At 42.5% G+C, this 19,284-nt stretch overlaps 1 protein-coding gene across 3 annotated transcripts in view; it reads left to right on the top strand.

Annotated features, from left to right (window-relative positions):
* Window positions 1-19,284, top strand: part of LOC139752010 (uncharacterized) — a 467,243-nt gene that overhangs the window by 37,000 nt on the left and 410,959 nt on the right. For all 3 annotated transcript variants that reach the window (XM_071667787.1, XM_071667788.1, XM_071667789.1), the window contains exons 2-3: window positions 11,046-11,122; window positions 11,261-12,520. In XM_071667787.1, the coding sequence (XP_071523888.1) occupies window positions 11,083-11,122; window positions 11,261-12,520 (1,300 nt within the window). In that variant the 5' untranslated portion in view covers window positions 11,046-11,082. The remainder of the gene's footprint in view (window positions 1-11,045; window positions 11,123-11,260; window positions 12,521-19,284) is intronic.

Here is a 19,284-nt window from a genome sequence, read left to right as displayed (position 1 = left end):
GTAAAGTGTGTGGAAGAAGAAAGTTAAGAGTAAATGTGAATAAGAGCAAGGTTATTAGGTACAGTAGGGTTGAGGGTCAAGTCAATTGGGAGGTGAGTTTGAATGGAGAAAAACTGGAGGAAGTGAAGTGTTTTAGATATCTGGGAGTGGATCTGTCAGCGGATGGAACCATGGAAGCGGAAGTGGATCATAGGGTGGGGGAGGGGGCGAAAATTTTGGGAGCCTTGAAAAATGTGTGGAAGTCGAGAACATTATCTCGGAAAGCAAAAATGGGTATGTTTGAAGGAATAGTGGTTCCAACAATGTTGTATGGTTGCGAGGCGTGGGCTATGGATAGAGTTGTGCGCAGGAGGATGGATGTGCTGGAAATGAGATGTTTGAGGACAATGTGTGGTGTGAGGTGGTTTGATCGAGTAAGTAACGTAAGGGTAAGAGAGATGTGTGGAAATAAAAAGAGCGTGGTTGAGAGAGCAGAAGAGGGTGTTTTGAAATGGTTTGGGCACATTGAGAGAATGAGTGAGGAAAGATTGACCAAGAGGATATATGTGTCGGAGGTGGAGGGAACGAGGAGAAGAGGGAGACCAAATTGGAGGTGGAAAGATGGAGTGAAAAGGATTTTGTGTGATCGGGGCCTGAACATGCAGGAGGGTGAAAGGAGGGCAAGGAATAGAGTGAATTGGAGCGATGTGGTATACAGGGGTTGACGTGCTGTCAGTGGATTGAATCAAGGCATGTGAAGCGTCCGGGGTAAACCATGGAAAGCTGTGTAGGTATGTATATTTGCGTGTGTGGACGTGTGTATGTACATGTGTATGGGGGGGGTTGGGCCATTTCTTTCGTCTGTTTCCTTGCGCTACCTCGCAACCGCGGGAGACAGCGACGAGGTATAAAAAAAAAAATATATATATATATATATATATATATATATATATATATATATATATTTTTTTTTTTTTTTTTTTTTTTTTTTGCTTTGTCGCTGTCTCCCGCGTTTGCGAGTTAGCGCAAGGAAACAGACGAAAGAAATGGCCCAACCCACCCCTATATACATGTATATACATACGTCCACACACGCAAATATACATACCTACACAGCTTTCCATGGTTTACCCCAAACGCTTCACATGCCTTGATTCAATCCACTGACAGCACGTCAACCCCGGTATACCACATCGCTCCAATTCACTCTATTCCTTACCCTCCTTTCACCCTCCTGCATGTTCAGGCCCCGATCACACAAAATCTTTTTCACTCCATCTTTTTCACCTCCAATTTGGTCTCCCTCTTCTCCTCGTTCCCTCCACCTCCGACACATATATCCTCTTGGTCAATCTTTCCTCACTCATTCTCTCCATGTGACCAAACCATTTCAAAACACCCTCTTCTGCTCTCTCAACCACGCTCTTTTTATTTCCACACATCTCTCTTACCCTTACGTTACTCGATCAAACCACCTCACACCACACATTGTCCTCAAACATCTCATTTCCAGCACATCCATCCTCCTGCGCACAACTCTATCCATAGTCCACGCCTCGTAACCATACAACATTGTTGGAACCACTATTCCTTCAAACATACCCATTTTTGCTTTGCGAGATAATGTTCTCGACTTCCACACATTCTTCAAGGCTCCCAGAATTTTCGCCCCCTCCCCCACCCTATGATCCACTTCCACTTCCATGTTTTCATCCACTGCCAGATCCACTCCCAGATATCTAAAACACTTCACTTCCTCCAGTTTTTCTCCATTCAAACTCACCTCCCAATTGACTTGACCCTCAACCCTACTGTACCTAATACCCTTGCTCTTATTCACATTTACTCTTAACTTTCTTCTTTCACACACTTTACCAAACTCAGTCACCAGCTTCTGCAGTTTCTCACATGAATCAACCACCAGCGCTGTATCATCAGCGAACAACAACTGACTCACTTCCCAAGTTCTCTCATCCCCAACAGACTTCATTCTTGCCCCTATTTCCAAAAACTCTTGCATTCACCTCCCTAACAACCCCATCCATAAACAAATTAAACAACCATGGAGACCTCACACGCCCCTGCCGCAAACCTAAATTCACTGAGAACCAATCACTTTCCTCTCTTCCTACACGTACACATGCATTACATCCTCGATAAAAACTTTTCACTGCTTCTAACAACTTTCCTCCCACACCATATATTCTTAATACCTTCCACAGAGCATCTCTATCAACTCTATCATATGCCTTCTCCAGATCCATAAATGCTACATACAAATCCATTTGCTTTTCTAAGTATTTCTCACATACGTTCTTCAAAGCAAACACCTGATCCACACATCCTCTACCACTTCTGAAACCACACTGCTCTTCCCCAGTCTGATGCTCTGTACATGCCTTCACCCTCTCAGTCAATACCCTCCCATACAATTTGCCAGGAATACTCAACAAACTTATACCTCTGCAATTTGAGCACTCACTCTTATCCCCTTTGCCTTTGTACAATGGCACTATGCACGCATTCCGCCAATCCTCAGGCACCTCACCATGAGTCATACATACATTAAATAACCTTACCAACCAGTCAACAATACAGTCACCCCCTTTTTTAATAAATTCCACTGCAATACCATCCAAACCTGCTGCCTTGCCGGCTTTCATCTTCCTCTTCTCTGTTTACCAAATCATTTTCCCTAACCCTCGCACTTTGCACACCACCTCGACCAAAACACCCTATATCTGTTTCCTTGCGCTGCCTCGCAAACGCGGGAGGCGGCGACAGGGTATAATAAAAAAAAAAAACAATAATAATATATATATATATATAATGGAAGTAAGGGGAGTGGGGGAGGAATGGGATGTATTTAGGGAATCAGTGATGGATTGCGCAAAAGATGCTTGTGGCATGAGAAGAGTGGGAGGTGGGTTGATTAGAAAGGGTAGTGAGTGGTGGGATGAAGAAGTAAGAGTATTAGTGAAACAGAAGAGAGAGGCATTTGGACGATTTTTGCAGGGAAAAAATGCAATTGAGTGGGAGATGTATAAAAGAAAGAGACAGGAGGTCAAGAGAAAGGTGCAAGAGGTGAAAAAAAGGGCAAATGAGAGTTGGGGTGAGAGAGTATCATTAAATTTTAGGGAGATTAAAAAGATGTTCTGGAAGAAGGTAAATAAAGTGCGTAAGACAAGGGAGCAAATGGGAACTTCAGTGAAGGGCGCAAATGGGGAGGTGATAACAAGTAGTGGTGATGTGAGAAGGAGATGGAGTGAGTATTTTGAAGGTTTGTTGAATGTGTTTGATGATAGAGTGGCAGATATAGGGTGTTTTGGTTGAGGTGGTGTGCAAAGTGAGAGGGTTAGGGAAAATGATTTGGTAAACAGAGAAGAGATAGTGAATGCTTTGCGTAAGATGAAAGCCGGCAAGGCAGCAGGTTTGGATGGTATTGCAGTGGAATTTATTAAAAAAGGGGGTGACTGTATTGTTGACTGGTTGGTAAGGTTATTTAATGTATGTATGACTCATGGTGAGGTGCCTGAGGATTGGCACAATGTGTGCATAGTGCCATTGTACAAAGGCAAAGGGGATAAGAGTGAGTGCTCGAATTACAGAGGTATAAGTTTGTTCAGTATTCCTGGTAAATTATATGGGAGGGTATTGATTGAGAGGGTGAAGGCAGGTACAGAGCATCAGATTGGGGAAGAGCAGTGTGGTTTCAGAAGTGGTAGAGGATGTGTGGATCAGGTGTTTGCTTTGAAGAATGTATGTGAGAAATACTTAGAAAAGCAAATGGATTTGTATGTAGCATTTATGGATCTGGAGAAGGCATATGATAGAGTTGATAGAGATGCTCTGTGGAAGGTATTAAGAATATATGGTGTGGGAGGAAAGTTGTTAGAAGCAGTGAAAAGTTTTTATCGAGGATGTAAGGCATGTGTACGTGTAGGAAGAGAGGAAAGTGATTGGTTCTCAGTGAATGTAGGTTTGCGGCAGGGGTGTGTGATGTCTCCATGGTTGTTTAATTTGTTTATGGATGGGGTTGTTAGGGAGGTAAATGCAAGAGTTTTGGAAAGAGGGGCAAGTATGAAGTCTGTTGGGGATGAGAGAGCTTGGGAAGTGAGTCAGTTGTTGTTCGCTGATGATACAGCGCTGGTGGCTGATTCATGTGAGAAACTGCAGAAGCTGGTGACTGAGTTTGGTAAAGTGTGTGGAAGAAGAAAGTTAAGAGTAAATGTGAATAAGAGCAAGGTTATTAGGTACAGTAGGGTTGAGGGTCAAGTCAATTGGGAGGTGAGTTTGAATGGAGAAAAACTGGAGGAAGTGAAGTGTTTTAGATATCTGGGAGTGGATCTGGCAGCGGATGGAACCATGGAAGCGGAAGTGGATCATAGGGTGGGGGAGGGGGCGAAAATTCTGGGGGCCTTGAAGAATGTGTGGAAGTCGAGAACATTATCTCGGAAAGCAAAAATGGGTATGTTTGAAGGAATAGTGGTTCCAACAATGTTGTATGGTTGCGAGGCGTGGGCTATGGATAGAGTTGTGCGCAGGAGGATGGATGTGCTGGAAATGAGATGTTTGAGGACAATGTGTGGTGTGAGGTGGTTTGATCGAGTGAGTAACGTAAGGGTAAGAGAGATGTGCGGAAATAAAAAGAGCGTGGTTGAGAGAGCAGAAGAGGGTGTTTTGAAGTGGTTTGGGCACATGGAGAGAATGAGTGAGGAAAGATTGACCAAGAGGATATATGTGTAGGAGGTGGAGGGAACGAGGAGAAGAGGGAGACCAAATTGGAGGTGGAAAGATGGAGTGAAAAAGATTTTGTGTGATCGGGGCCTGAACATGCAGGAGGGTGAAAGGAGGGCAAGGAATAGAGTGAATTGGAGCGATGTGGTATACCGGGGTTGACGTGCTGTCAGTGGATTGAATCAAGGCATGTGAAGCGTCTGGGGTAAACCATGGAAAGCTGTGTAGGTATGTATATTTGCGTGTGTGGATGTATGTATATACATGTGTATGGGGGGGGGTTGGGCCATTTCTTTCGTCTGTTTCCTTGCGCTACCTCGCAAAAGCGGGAGACAGCGACAAAGTATAATAGAAAAATAAAAAAAAATATATATATTATCCCTAGGGATAGGGGATTAAGAATACTTCCCACGTATTCCCTGCGTGTCGTAGAAGGCGACTAAAAGGGGAGGGAGCGGGGAGCTGGAAATCCTCCCCTCTCGTTTTTTTTTAATTTTCCAAAAGAAGGAACAGAGGGGGCCAGGTGAGGATATTCCGAAAAAGGCCCAGTCCTCTGTTCTTAACGCTAACTCGCTAATGCGGGAAATGGCGAATAGTTTGAAAAAGAAAAAAAAAATATATATATATATATATATATATATATATATATATCTTTTTCTTTCTTTCAAACTATTCGCCATTTCCCGCATTAGCGAGGTAGCGTTAAGAACAGAGGACTGGGCCTTGGAGGGAATATCCTCACCTGGCCCCCTTCTCTGTTCCTTGTTTTGGAAAAAAAAAAAAAAAAAAAAAAAAAAAATATATATATATATTATCCCTGGGGATAGGGGAGAAAGAATGCTTCCAACGTATTCCCTGCGTGTCGTAGAAGGCGACTAAAAGGGGAGGGAGCGGGTTGCTGGGAATCCTCCCCTCTCGTTTTTTTTAATTTTCCAAAAGAAGAAACAGAGAAGGGGGCCAGGTGAGGATATTCTCTCAAAGGCCCAGTCTTCTGTTCTTAACGCTACCTCGCGATTGCGGGAAATGGCGAATAGTACGAAAGAAAAGAAATATATATATATATATGTGGTGTGAGGTGGTTTGATCGAGTAAGTAATGTAAGGGTAAGAGAGATATGTGGAAATAAAAAGAGCGCGGTTGAGAGAGCAGAAGAGGGAGTTTTGAAATGGTTTGGGCACATGGAGAGAATGAGTGAGGAAAGATTGACCAAGAGGATATATGTGTCGGAGGTGGAGGGAACGAGGAGAAGTGGGAGACCAAATTGGAGGTGGAAAGATGGAGTGAAAAAGATTTTGAGTGATCGGGGCCTGAACATGCAGGAGAGTGAAAGGCGTGCAAGGAATAAAGTGAATTGGATCGATGTGGTATACCGAGGGTGACGTGCTGTCAGTGGATTGAATCAGGGCTGTGAAGCGTCTGGGGTAAACCATGGAAAGCTGTGTGGGGCCTGGATGTGGAAAGGAAGCTGTGGTTTCGTTTATTATTGCTTGACAGCTAGAGACTGAGTGTGAACGAATGGGGCCTTTTGTTGTCTTTTCCTAGTGCTTCCTTGCAGACATGAGGGGGGAGGGGGATGGTATTCCATGTGTGGCGAGGTGGCGATGGTAATGAATAAAGGCAGACAGTGTGAATTGTGTGCATGGGTATATATGTATGTGTCTGTCTGTGTATATATATGTGTACATTGAGATGTATAGGTATGTATATTTGCGTGTGTAGACGTGTATGTATATACATGTGTATGGGGGTGGGTTGGGCCATTTCTTTCGTCTGTTTCCTTGCGCTACCTCGCAAATGCGGGAGACAGCGACAAAGCAAAATAAATAGATAAATATATATTTATATATGCTTGAAGGCAGCAGGTATGGATGTGTACATGTGTTTGTAAGTGTATGTATATGTGCTTGTGTGGTTGCTTATGTCTACTCATGTGTATGTTGGGGAGTTGGGCCGTTCCTCATCTGTTTCCCTGCGCTACCTCACTAATGGAGGAGACGGCAGTTAAGTATAAATAAATGTAAGAAAATATATATATATATGTGAAGGAAAATAGTGAAATTGGAGAAAAATGTAGCTTAGACATTGAAGCTTATTGATACAGTGGTTAAATTGATGAGAACTGCTATTGACGTTTGTGTAAATAAATTATACATTTCCCTTTTTCCATAGCCAGAGGTTGAACCATTATGTGACATTCTTTTTTTTCATTCATTTCAAGCTAGAAGTTTCAGTTTTCTAAATTGTTTCTTACATTTCTCATATGTATATATATGTATGTGTGTGTGTGTGTATATGTGCGTATGTGTGTGTATGTGTGTGTATGTGTATATGTATATATATATGTATATTATCCCTGGGGATAGGGGTGAAAGAATACTTCCCACGTATTCCTCGCGTGTCGTAGAAAGCGACTAGAGGGGACGGGAGCGGGGGGCCAGAAATCCTCCCCTCCTTGTATTAACTTTCTAAAATGGGAAACAGAAGAAGGAGTCACGCGGGGAGTGCTCATCCTCCTCGAAGGCTCAGAGTGGGGTGCCTAAATGTGTGTGGATGTAACCAAGATGTGAAAAAAGGAGAGATAGGTAGTATGTTTGAGGAAAGGAACCTGGATGTTTTGGCTCTGAGTGAAACGAAGCTCAAGGGTAAAGGGGAAGAGTGGTTTGGGAATGTCTGGGGAGTAAAGTCAGGGGTTAGTGAGAGGACAAGAGCAAGGGAAGGAGTAGCAATACTCATGAAACAGGAGTTGTGGGAGTATGTGATAGAATGTAAGAAAGTAAATTCTCGATTAATATGGGTAAAACTGAAAGTTGATGGAGAGAGGTGGGTGATTATTGGTGCATATGCACCTGGGCATGAGAAGAAAGATCAAGAGAGGCAAGTGTTTTGGGAGCAGCTGAATGAGTGTGTTAGTGGTTTTGATGCACGAGACCGGGTTATAGTGATGGGTGATTTGAATGCAAAGGTGAGTAATGTGGCAGTTGAGGGAATAATTGGTATACATGGGGTGTTCAGTGTTGTAAATGGAAATGGTGAAGAACTTGTAGATTTATGTGCTGAAAAAGGACTGATGATTGGGAATACCTGGTTTAAAAAGCGAGATATACATAAGTATACTTATGTAAGTAGGAGAGATGGCCAGAGAGCGTTATTGGATTACGTGTTAATTGACAGGCGTGCGAAAGAGAGACTTTTGGATGTTAATGTGCTGAGAGGTGCAACTGGAGGGATGTCTGATCATTATCTTGTGGAGGCTAAGGTGAAGATTTGTATGGGTTTTCAGAAAAGAAGAGTGAATGTTGGGGTGAAGAGGGTGGTGAGAGTAAGTGAGCTTGAGAAGGAGACCTGTGTGAGGAAGTACCAGGAGAGACTGAGTACAGAATGGAAAAAGGTGAGAACAATGGAAGTAAGGGGAGTGGGGGAGGAATGGGATGTATTTAGGGAATCAGTGATGGATTGCGCAAAAGATGCTTGTGGCATGAGAAGAGTGGGAGGTGGGTTGATTAGAAAGGGTAGTGAGTGGTGGGATGAAGAAGTAAGAGTATTAGTGAAAGAGAAGAGAGAGGCATTTGGACGATTTTTGCAGAGAAAAAATGCAATTGAGTGGGAGATGTATAAAAGAAAGAGACAGGAGGTCAAGAGAAAGGTGCAAGAGGTGAAAAAAAGGGCAAGTGAGAGTTGGGGTGAGAGAGTATCATTAAATTTTAGGGAGAATAGAAAGATGTTCTGGGAAGGAGGTAAATGAAGTGCGTAAGACAAGGGAGCAAATGGGAACTTCAGTGAAGGGCGCAAATGGGGAGGTGATAACAAGTAGTGGTGATGTGAGAAGGAGATGGAGTAAGTATTTTGAAGGTTTGTTGAATGTGTTTGATGATAGAGTGGCAGATATAGGGTGTTTTGGTTGAGGTGGTGTGCAAAGTGAGAGGGTTAGGGAAAATGAGTTGGTAAACAGAGAAGAGGTAGTGAAAGCTTTGCGGAAGATGAAAGCCGGCAAGGCAGCAGGTTTGGATGGTATTGCAGTGGAATTTATTAAAAAAAGGGGTGACTGTATTGTTGACTGGTTGGTAAGGTTATTTAATGTATGTATGACTCATGGTGAGGTGCCTGAGGATTGGCGGAATGCGTGCATAGTGCCATTGTACAAGGCAAAGGGGATAAGAGTGAGTGCTCAAATTACAGAGGTATAAGTTTGTTCAGTATTCCTGGTAAATTATATGGGAGGGTATTGATTGAGAGGGTGAAGGCATGTACAGAGCATCAGATTGGGGAAGAGCAGTGTGGTTTCAGAAGTGGTAGAGGATGTGTGGATCAGGTGTTTGCTTTGAAGAATGTATGTGAGAAATACTTAGAAAAGCAAATGGATTTGTATGTAGCATTTATGGATCTGGAGAAGGCATATGATAGAGTTGATAGAGATGCTCTGTGGAAGGTATTAAGAATATATGGTGTGGGAGGAAAGTTGTCAGAAGCAGTGAAAAGTTTTTATCGAGGATGTAAGGCATGTGTACGTGTAGGAAGAGAGGAAAGTGATTGGTTCTCAGTGAATGTAGGTTTGCGGCAGGGGTGTGTGATGTCTCCATGGTTGTTTAATTTGTTTATGGATGGGGTTGTTAGGGAGGTAAATGCAAGAGTTTTGGAAAGAGGGGCAAGTATGAAGTCTGTTGGGGATGAGAGAGCTTGGGAAGTGAGTCAGTTGTTGTTCGCTGATGATACAGCGCTGGTGGCTGATTCATGTGAGAAACTGCAGAAGCTGGTGACTGAGTTTGGAGAAGTGTGTGGAAGAAGAAAGTTAAGAGTAAATGTGAATAAGAGCAAGGTTATTAGGTACAGTAGGGTTGAGGGTCAAGTCAATTGGGAGGTGAGTTTGAATGGAGAAAAACTGGAGGAAGTGAAGTGTTTTAGATATCTGGGAATGGATCTGGCAGCGGATGGAACCATGGAAGCGGAAGTGGATCATAGGGTGGGGGAGGGGGCGAAAATCCTGGGGGCCTTGAAGAATGTGTGGAAGTCGAGAACATTATCTCGGAAAGCAAAAATGGGTATGTTTGAAGGAATAGTGGTTCCAACAATGTTGTATGGTTGCGAGGCGTGGGCTATGGATAGAGTTGTGCGCAGGAGGATGGATGTGCTGGAAATGAGATGTTTGAGGACAATGTGTGGTGTGAGGTGGTTTGATCGAGTGAGTAACGTAAGGGTAAGAGAGATGTGTGGAAATAAAAAGAGCGTGGTTGAGAGAGCAGAAGAGGGTGTTTTGAAGTGGTTTGGGCACATGGAGAGGATGAGTGAGGAAAGATTGACCAAGAGGATATATGTGTCGGAGGTGGAGGGAACAAGGAGAAGAGGGAGACCAAATTGGAGGTGGAAAGATGGAGTGAAAAAGATTTTGTGTGATTGGGGCCTGAACATGCAGGAGGGTGAAAGGAGGGCAAGGAATAGAGTGAATTGGAGCGATGTGGTATACCGGGGTTGACGTGCTGTCAGTGGATTGAAGCAAGGCATGTGAAGCGTCTGGGGTAAACCATGGAAAGCTGTGTAGGTATGTATATTTGCGTGTGTGGACGTATGTATATACATGTGTATGGGGGGGGGGTTGGGCCATTTCTTTCGTCTGTTTCCTTGCGCTACCTCGCAAACGCGGGAGACAGCGACAAAGTATAATAAAAAAAAATAATGCTCTTACTTACTATACTTATCTATGCACATGTATATATTCATACTTGCTGCCTTCATCCATTCTGTCACTACCCTGTCACACAGGAAACATCCCTCACCCCTATAGCGAGGTAGCACCAGGAAAAGACAAAAAAAAAAAAGGCTACATTCACTCACACTCAAACTCTAGCTGTTATTTGTAATGCACCGAAATTACAGCTCCCTTTCCGCATCCAGGCCCCACAGACCTTTCCATGGTTTACCTCAGACAATTTACATGCCCTGGTTCAGTCCATTGACATTATGTTCACTGTGGTATACCATATCATTCCAATTCACTCTTCCTTGCACGCCTTTTTCCGGTTTGGTCACCCGCATCTCCTTGTTCCCTCCACCTCAAACACATATATCCTCTTTGTCAGTCTTTCCACACTCATTCTCTCCATGTGTCCAAACCATTTCAACACACCCTTTTCTGCTCTCTCAACCACACCCTTTTTATTACTAAACATCTCTCTTACCCTTTCATTACTTACTCTATCAAACCACCTCACACCACCTATCATCCTCATACATTTCATTTAACATTTGAAAGGAACTGCTCTTGTATCATAATGATTTGTGTAATTCCTTTTCTTTTTTCAGATGATATAATTTGTGTTCTTTTTCCATATAAACAGAACTAGCAACATATGACACTGTGCAAATCTTACCTCAATGGCCAGCAGAAAGAAGCATTGCTGTGGCATCTTTACAGGTGAGATTTGTCATGATAGTTTCAACAAAGATCAGAAGTATTGTTGGGTAAAACCATCTTTTGTTCATCACAAATTAACATATTTTGATATGATCTCACAAGTTCCATAAAATACTAATATGAATGATGATCTTCCAGATGACATCCAAGAGTTTCACACCAAAGAAACTTACTCTCAGGTCGAAAGTCATAGCAGATGGGCCAGTACAGCTATGACTGTTTCAGAGTGGAGAGCACAAAAGCATGTTTCAGAGTGGAGAACACAAAAACAGTCCAAGTTTCTTACAACTCCTCCTCGAATCCAGCATGCTTCAGAAATGTCTATGTCACAAAGTAATGCTGGGGTTAAATTGTCATCACCCAAACTGAGGTCTCAAAGGAAGAAGGATAAATCTAAGATTGGGAATGTGCATTTGTCTCCTGTCTTGGGGAGTCAAAGGAACATAGATGAATCAAGGGGAGAAACTGTTAGAAAAGCTAATCCATCACAGAAGAAAGTCAAAGTGAATGAAAGCCAGGTGCCCAAGAATGTACTGTCTCCCCCCAACAGGCTAACTTCTAATGGTGTACCAGATAGTCCATCATCTATGTTTATGAGTCATGATGACTCATTGCTGGAGAATATTGATTTTGATGAAATAGACTCAATTTGTTCGTCTGTAGCTTCAACTCCAAAGAGAAAATTGATGGGAGTGGGAACCAGTAGAGCATCATCATTAGAAATAAGTGAAAATTCTCATAGGCACAGTTTGTGCAAAACACCACAAAGGACTAAGTCTTTGGGGGACTTTAGTGTAAATTCACCAGTAACTAAGAGGAAAGAAAGTGATTGTGACAAGAGTGAGAATTGTGAAAGTAAGGAGAACCAAATTTTTGACAGATATTTAAAGTTCCCTCCAAGGAAGTTGATTCAGAACAGAAATATAACAGGAAAGCTTAATAAGAAATTTTGTGTTTCAGAAAATAGCTACAGTCATAGTAGCAGCAGTGTAACACAGAATATTCCATCATCCGATAGTAGATATGGCAATAGACTTGAAGAGAAAAGTGTGCTTTCTAAATCTCAGCATTTCCATGGCAGAGATTCTCCTGACATTTTTAATGAAGAACCTCTTGGTTCATCAAATGAGAAGCTTTCAGAATCTTTTGATGCAGAATTGTGCCTGATTGAGGAAGGATATTTCAAGAAATGTGTTGCTGACTTTGGCAAAGCAGAGATAACAACGAAGCAGAATTATAATATGTCCAGAGTTTCACCATCGTACAGTGCAAGCCCCAGTGAATCTGCAATTAATTCTCCAGACTCTCAGTTGAGTTTCACCAGCACTCTTGATTCTCAGTCACTGATTGGACGATTCCAACACAAATTGAAAGAAATAGCTACATCACAGTTATCAGGTGAGTATTTTTGTATTTAGTGTTCATTATGGAATGCTTCTTAATTTTTTATAGTAATCATGTTGTGAATTGTAATTTCACTGTGACTTTTGATGGATTTAAAAATGAAGCTACCATTTTCTGCATGTCATCCTTGTACTAAGTGTTGACTGCACTCATCCTTTTTTATTGAATGTTTCATAATTTTTTAACTCATGGTAACTTGACATTATGAAATTAGCATATTTATAGTTATTGTTTAGTTTTGGAATGAGTTTATTTTAAACTTCTTGTTTGTAAATTCCATAGGCTTAGTGGTCACATTTGTAGTTGCTGATTTCTACCATACAGGGAGAAAGTTCTATGCTCATGGGGCCTCATTTAATGAACATTCTGTACCAACAAGTAACTTTTAACTGTTTTGTGATGGCAGTTCTGATATCCACTATAATCACTGTGTTCTGGACACTCACAACTTTCCAAAAGACTATCTCCATAATTTTGTTTGTAGGATAAACTGGAACACTCTTAGTGTAGCAGTTAGTGTTCCTGCCTGTGACACATTCATGGGCTGTCGAGGGTTGAATGCATAGGTTTGAATCGTGGGTGCAGCAGTCAGTCCAGAGTCATGCCAGCTGTTCATCCACCCCTAGGGGTTGGTCGATTGAATGGGTACCTGGCTCAGACTGAGAGTAAATGTGAATAAGAGAAAGGTTATTAAGTTCAGTAGGGTTGAGAGGCAAGTCAATTGGGAAGTAACTTTGAATGGAAAAAAACTGGAGGAAGTGAAGTGTTTTAGATATGTGGGAGTGAATTTAGCAGTGGATAGAACCGTTGAAGTGAGTCACTGGGGTGGGGTTTCTGAGAGCATTGAAGAATGTGTGGAAGGCGAGAATATAATTTCACGAGAGCAAAAATGGGTATGTTTGAAGGAACAGTGGTTCCTTCAATGTTATATGGTTGCGACACATGGGCTATAGATAGGATTGGGGGGAGGGGGGTGGTTTGCCATTTCATGTGTTGTGGGATGGTGACAGGAATGGATGAATGTAGGAAGTATGAATATGTACGCGTGTATATTTGTGTATGTATATGTATACGTTGAAATTCATAGGTATATATATATATGCGTGTGTGGGCGTGTATGTATATGCATGTGTATGTGGGTGGGTTGGGCCATTCTTTCATCTGTTTCCTTGCGCTACCTCACTAACACAGAAGACAGTGACAAAATATGCTGTACATATCTTCACCATCTCAATCAATACCCTCCCATATAATTTTCCAGGAATACTCGACAGACTTATGCCTCTGTAATTTGAACACTTACCTTTATCCCCTTTGCCTTTGTACAGTGGCACTATGCATGCATTCTGCCAGTGCTCAGGCACTTCACCATTAACCATACATACATTGAATGTCCTTACCAACCAGTCAACAAGTCACCCCCTTTTTCAATAGATTCCACTGAAATACCATCCAAACCCGCCACCTTCCCGGCTTCCATCTTCCACAAAGCTTTCACCACCTCTTCTCTGTTTACCAAACCATCCTCCCTCACCCTCTCACTTCGCACTCCACTTTGAACAAAACACCTATATCTGCCACTCCATCATCAAACACATTCAGCAAACCTTTAAAATACTCACTCCATCTCCTTCTCACTTCACCACTGCTTGTTATTACTTCCCCATCAGCCTCTTCACCGATGTTCCCATTAGTTCTTTTGTCTTATGCGCTTTATTTACCTCCTTTCAGAAGTAGTATAGGGTGTGTGGATCAGGTGTTTGCTTTGAAGAATGTGAGAAATACTTAAAAAAAAATTTGGATTTTTATGTAGCATTTATGGATCTGGAGAAGGCATAGAAGTTGATAGAGATGCTTTGTGGAAGATAGTAAGAGTATATGGTGTGGGTGGTAAGTTGCTAGAGGCAGTGAAAAGTTTTTATCGAGGATGTGAGGCATGTGTACGACTAGGAGGAGAGGAAAGTGATTGGTTCTTAGTGAATGTTGGTTTGCGGCAGGGGTTTGTGATGTCTCCATGGTTGTTTAATTTGTTTATGGATGGAGTTGTTAGGGAGGTAAATGCAAGAGTTTTGGAGAGAGGGGCAAGTATGCAGTCTGTTGTGGATGAGAGGGCTTGGGAAGGGAGGCAGTTGTTGTTCGCTGATGATACAGCGCTGTTGGTTGATTTGGGTGAGAAACTGCAGCAGCTGGTTTCTGAGTTTGGTAAAGTGTGTGAAAGAAGAAAGTTGAGAGTAAATGCAAATAAGAGCAATATTGTTAGGTTCAGTAGGGTTGAGGGACAAGTCAGTTGGGAGGTAAGTTTGAATTAAGAAAAACTTGAGGAAGTGAAGTATTTTACATATATGGAAGTGGTTTGAGCAGCGGATGGAACCATGGAAGCAGAAGTGAATCACAGGGTGGGGGAAGAGGTGAAAGTTCTGGGAGTGTTGAAGAATGTGTGAAAGGTGAGAAGGTTATCTCGGAAAGCTAGAATGGGTATGTTTGAAGGAATAGTGGTTCCAACAATGTTATATGGTTGCGAGGCGTGGGCTATAGATAGGGTTGTACGGAGGAGGGTGGATGTGTTAAAAAAGAGATGTTTAAGGATAATATATGGTGTGAGGTGGTTTGATCGAGTAAGTAATGAAAGGGTAAGAGAGATGTGTGGTAATAAAAAGAGTGTGGTTGAGAGAACAGAAGAGAGTGTATTGCAATGGTTTGGTCACATGGACAGAATGAGTGAGGAAAGATTGAGAAAGAGGATACATGTGTCAGAGGTGGAGGGAACGAGGAAAAATGGGAGACCAACTTGGAGGTGGAAGGATGGAGTGAAAAAGATTTTAAATGATTGGGGCCTGAACATACAGGAGTGTGAAAGGCTTGCAAGGAATAGAGTGAATTGGAATAATGTGGTATACCGAGGTCGACGTGCTGTCATTGGATTGAACTAGGGCATGTGAAGTGTCTGGGGTAAACATGGAAAGTTTTGTGGAGCCTGGATGTGGAAAGGGAGCTGTGATTTCTGTGCATTACACATGACAGCTAAAGACTGAGTGTGAATGAATGTGGCCTTTATTGTCATTTCCTCGTGCTTCCTCGTGTGCGGGTGGGGGTAGGTGGGGTTTTATTTCATGTATGACCAGGTGGCAACAGGAATGGATGAAGGTAGTAAGTATGAATATGTACTTGTGTATATATGTATATATCTGTGTATGTATATTTATGTATACATTGAAATGTATAGGTATGCATATGTCCGTGTGTGAGCATGTATGTATATACATGTGTCTGTGGGTGTGTTTAGCCATTCTTTCATTGTCTGATTCCTTGCACTGCCTCGCTAATACAGGAGGCAGCAACAAAGTATAATAAAAATATAGGGGAGTCAGAATACTTCCCACGCATTCCTCATGTGTCGTAGAAGGCGACTAAAGGGAAAGGGAGTGGGGTGCTAAAAACTCTTCCCTCCTTGTATTTTGACTTTCTGCAAGGAGAAACAGAAGAAGGAGTCACGCGGGAGTGCTCATCCTCCTCGAAGGCTCAGATTGGGGTGTCTAAATGTGTGTGGATGTAACCAAGATGAGAAAAAAGGAGAGATAGGTAGTATGTTTGAAGGAAAGGAACCTGGATGTTTTGGCTCTGAGTGAAACAAAGCATAAGGGTAAAGGGGAAGAGTGGTTTGGGAATGTTTGGGGAGTAAAGTCAGGGGTTGGTGAGAGGACAAGAGCAAGGGAAGGAGTAGCACTACTAAAAACAGGAGCTGTGGGAGTATGTGATAGAGTGTAAGAAAGTAAACTCTAGATTAATATGGGTAAAACTGAAAGTGGATGGAGAGAGATGGGTGATTATTGGTGCATATGCACCTGGGCATGAGAAGAAAGATCATGAGAGGTAAGTTTTTTGGGAGCAGCTGAGTGAGTGTGTAAGTAGTTTTGATGCATGAAACCGGGTTATAGTGATGAGTGATTTGAATGCAAAGGTGAGTAATGTGGCAGTTAAGGGAATGATTGGTGTACATGGGGTGTTCATTGTCGTAAATGGAAATGGTGAAGAGCATGTAGATTTGTGTGCTGAAAAAGGACTGGTGATTGGGATTACTTGGTTTGAAAAGAGATGGCCAGAGAGCGTTATTGGATTACGTGTTAATTGATAAGCACACGAGAGAGACTTTTGGATGTTAATATGCTGAGAGGTGCAACTGGAGAGACATCTCATCATTATCTTGTGGAGGCGAAGGTGAAGATTTGTAGAGGTTTTCAGAAAAGAAGAGAGAATGTTGGGGTCAAGAGAGTGGTGAGAGTAAGTGAGCTTGGGAAGGAAACTTGTAAGAGGAAGTACAAGGAGAGACTGAGTACAGAATGGAAAAAGGTTAGAGCAGAGTACATAAGGGGAGGGGGGAGGAATGGGATGTATTTAGGGAAGCAGTGATGGCTTGCGCAAAAGATGCTTGTGGCATTAGAATCGTGGGAGGTGGGAAGATTAGAAAGAGTAGTGAGTGGTGGGATGAAGAAGAAAGATTATTAGTGAAAGAGAAGAGAGAGGTATTTGGACGATTTTTGCAGGGAAGTAATGCAGATGACTGGGAGATGTATAAAAGAAAGAGGCAGGAGGTCAAGAGAAAGGTGCAAGAGGTGAAAAAGAGGGCATATGAGAGTTGGGGTGAGAGAGTATCATTAAATTTTAGGGAGACTAAAAAGATGTTTTGGAAGGAGGTAAATAAGGTGTGTAAGACAAGAAAGCAAATGGGAGCATCGATGAAGGGGGCTAATGGGGAGGTAATAAGAAGTAGTGGTGATGTGAGAAGGAGATGAAGTGAGTGTTTTGAAGGTTTGTTAAATGTGTTAGATGATAGAGTGACAGATGTAGGGTATTTTGGTCAAGGTGGTGTGCGAAGTGAGAAGGTTAGGGAGAATGATTTGGTAAACAGAGAAGAGGTTGTAAAATCTTTGCGGAAGATGAAAGCCGGCAAAGTGGCAGGTTTGGATTGCATTGCAGTGGAATTTATTAAAAAAGAGGGTGACTGTGTTGTTGACTGGTTGGTGAGGATATTCAGTGTATGTACGGCATGTTGAATTGCCTGAGGATTGGTGGAATGCATGCATAGTGCCTTTGTACAAAGGCAAAGAGGATAAAGGTGAGTGTTGAAATTACTCAGGTATAAGTCTGTTGAGTATTCCTGGGAAATTATATGGGAGGGTATTGATTGAGAGGGTGAAGGGATGTACAGAGCATCAGATTGGGGAAGAGCAGTGTGGTTTCAGAAGTGGAAGAGGATGTGTGGATCAGGTGTTTGCTTTGAAGAATGTATGCGAGAAATACTTAGAAAAGCAAATGGATTTGTATGTAGTATTTATGAATCTGGAGAAAGCATATGATAGAGTTGATAGAGATGCTCTGTGGAAGGTGTTAAGAGTATATGGTGTGGGAGGTAAGTTGTTAGAAGCAGTGAAAAGTTTTTTTATCGAGGATGTAAGGCATGTGTACGAGTAGGAAGAGAAGTGATTGGTTCTCAGTGAATGTTGGTTTGCAGCAGGAGTGGATGATGTCTCCTTGGTTGTTTAATTTGTTTATGGATAGGGTTGTTAGGGAGGTGAATGCAAGAGTTTTGGATAGAGTGGCGAGTATGCAGTCTGTTGTGGATGAGAGGGCTTGGGAAGTGAGTCAGTTATTGTTCGCTGATGATACAGCGCTGGTGGCTGACTCGGGTGAGGAACTGCAGAAGCTGGTGACAGAGTTTGGTAAAGTGTGTGAAAGAAGAAAGCTGAGAGTAAATGTGAATAAGAACAAGGTTATTAGGTACAGAAGGGTTGAGGGACGAGTCAGTTGGGAGGTAAGTTTGAATGGAGAAAAACTGGAGGAAGTGAAGTGTTTAAGATATTTGGGGGTGGATTTGGCAGCAGATGGAACCATGGAAGTGGAAGTGAGTCACAGGGAGGGGGAGGGGGTGAAAGTTCTGGGAGTGTTGAAAAATTTTTGGAAGGCGAGGACATTATCTCAGAAAGCAAAAATGGATATGTTTGAAGGAATAGTGATTCCAACAATGTTATATGGTTGTGAGGCGTGGGCTATAGATGGGGTTGTGTGCCCCGATCACTCGAAATCTCTTTCACTCCATCCTTCCACCTCCAATGTGGTCTACCACTTCTCCTCGTTCCTTCCGCCTCTGACACATATATCGTCTTTTTCAATCTTTCTTCACTCATTCTCTCCATGTGACCGAACCTTTTCAATACTCTCTCGTCTGCTCTCTGAACCACACTCTTTTTATTACCACACATCTTTCTTACCCTTTCATAACTTACTCGATCAAACCACCTCACACCTCACCCCCCCTCCCCCACCCTGTGAATCTCTTCTGCTTCCATGGTTCTATCCGCTGCTGAATCCACTCCCAGATATCTAAAGCACTTAACTTCCTGCAATTATTCTCCATTCAAACATACCTCCCAATTAACTTGTTCCCCAACCCTACTGAACTTAATAATCTGGCTCTTATTCACATTTCCTCGCAACATTTTCCTTTCACACACTTTATTAAAATCAGTCACCACCCTCTGCAGTTTGTCACCTGAATGAGCCACCAGCGCTGTGTCATCAGCGAACAGTAACTGACTCACTTGCGAGGCCCTCTAATCCCCAGTAGACTGCATATTCACCCCTGTCTTCAAAACTCTTGCATTTCCTTTCTTAACCACCTGATCCATAAACAAATTAAAGAACCATGGGGACATCGCACACCCCTGCTGCACACCAACATTCACTGAGAACCAATCACTCTC

This window comes from Panulirus ornatus, chromosome 12 (genome assembly GCF_036320965.1).
Source record: "Panulirus ornatus isolate Po-2019 chromosome 12, ASM3632096v1, whole genome shotgun sequence".
NCBI lineage: Eukaryota > Metazoa > Arthropoda > Malacostraca > Decapoda > Palinuridae > Panulirus > Panulirus ornatus.
This window is presented reverse-complemented; position numbering and strand designations above follow the sequence as displayed.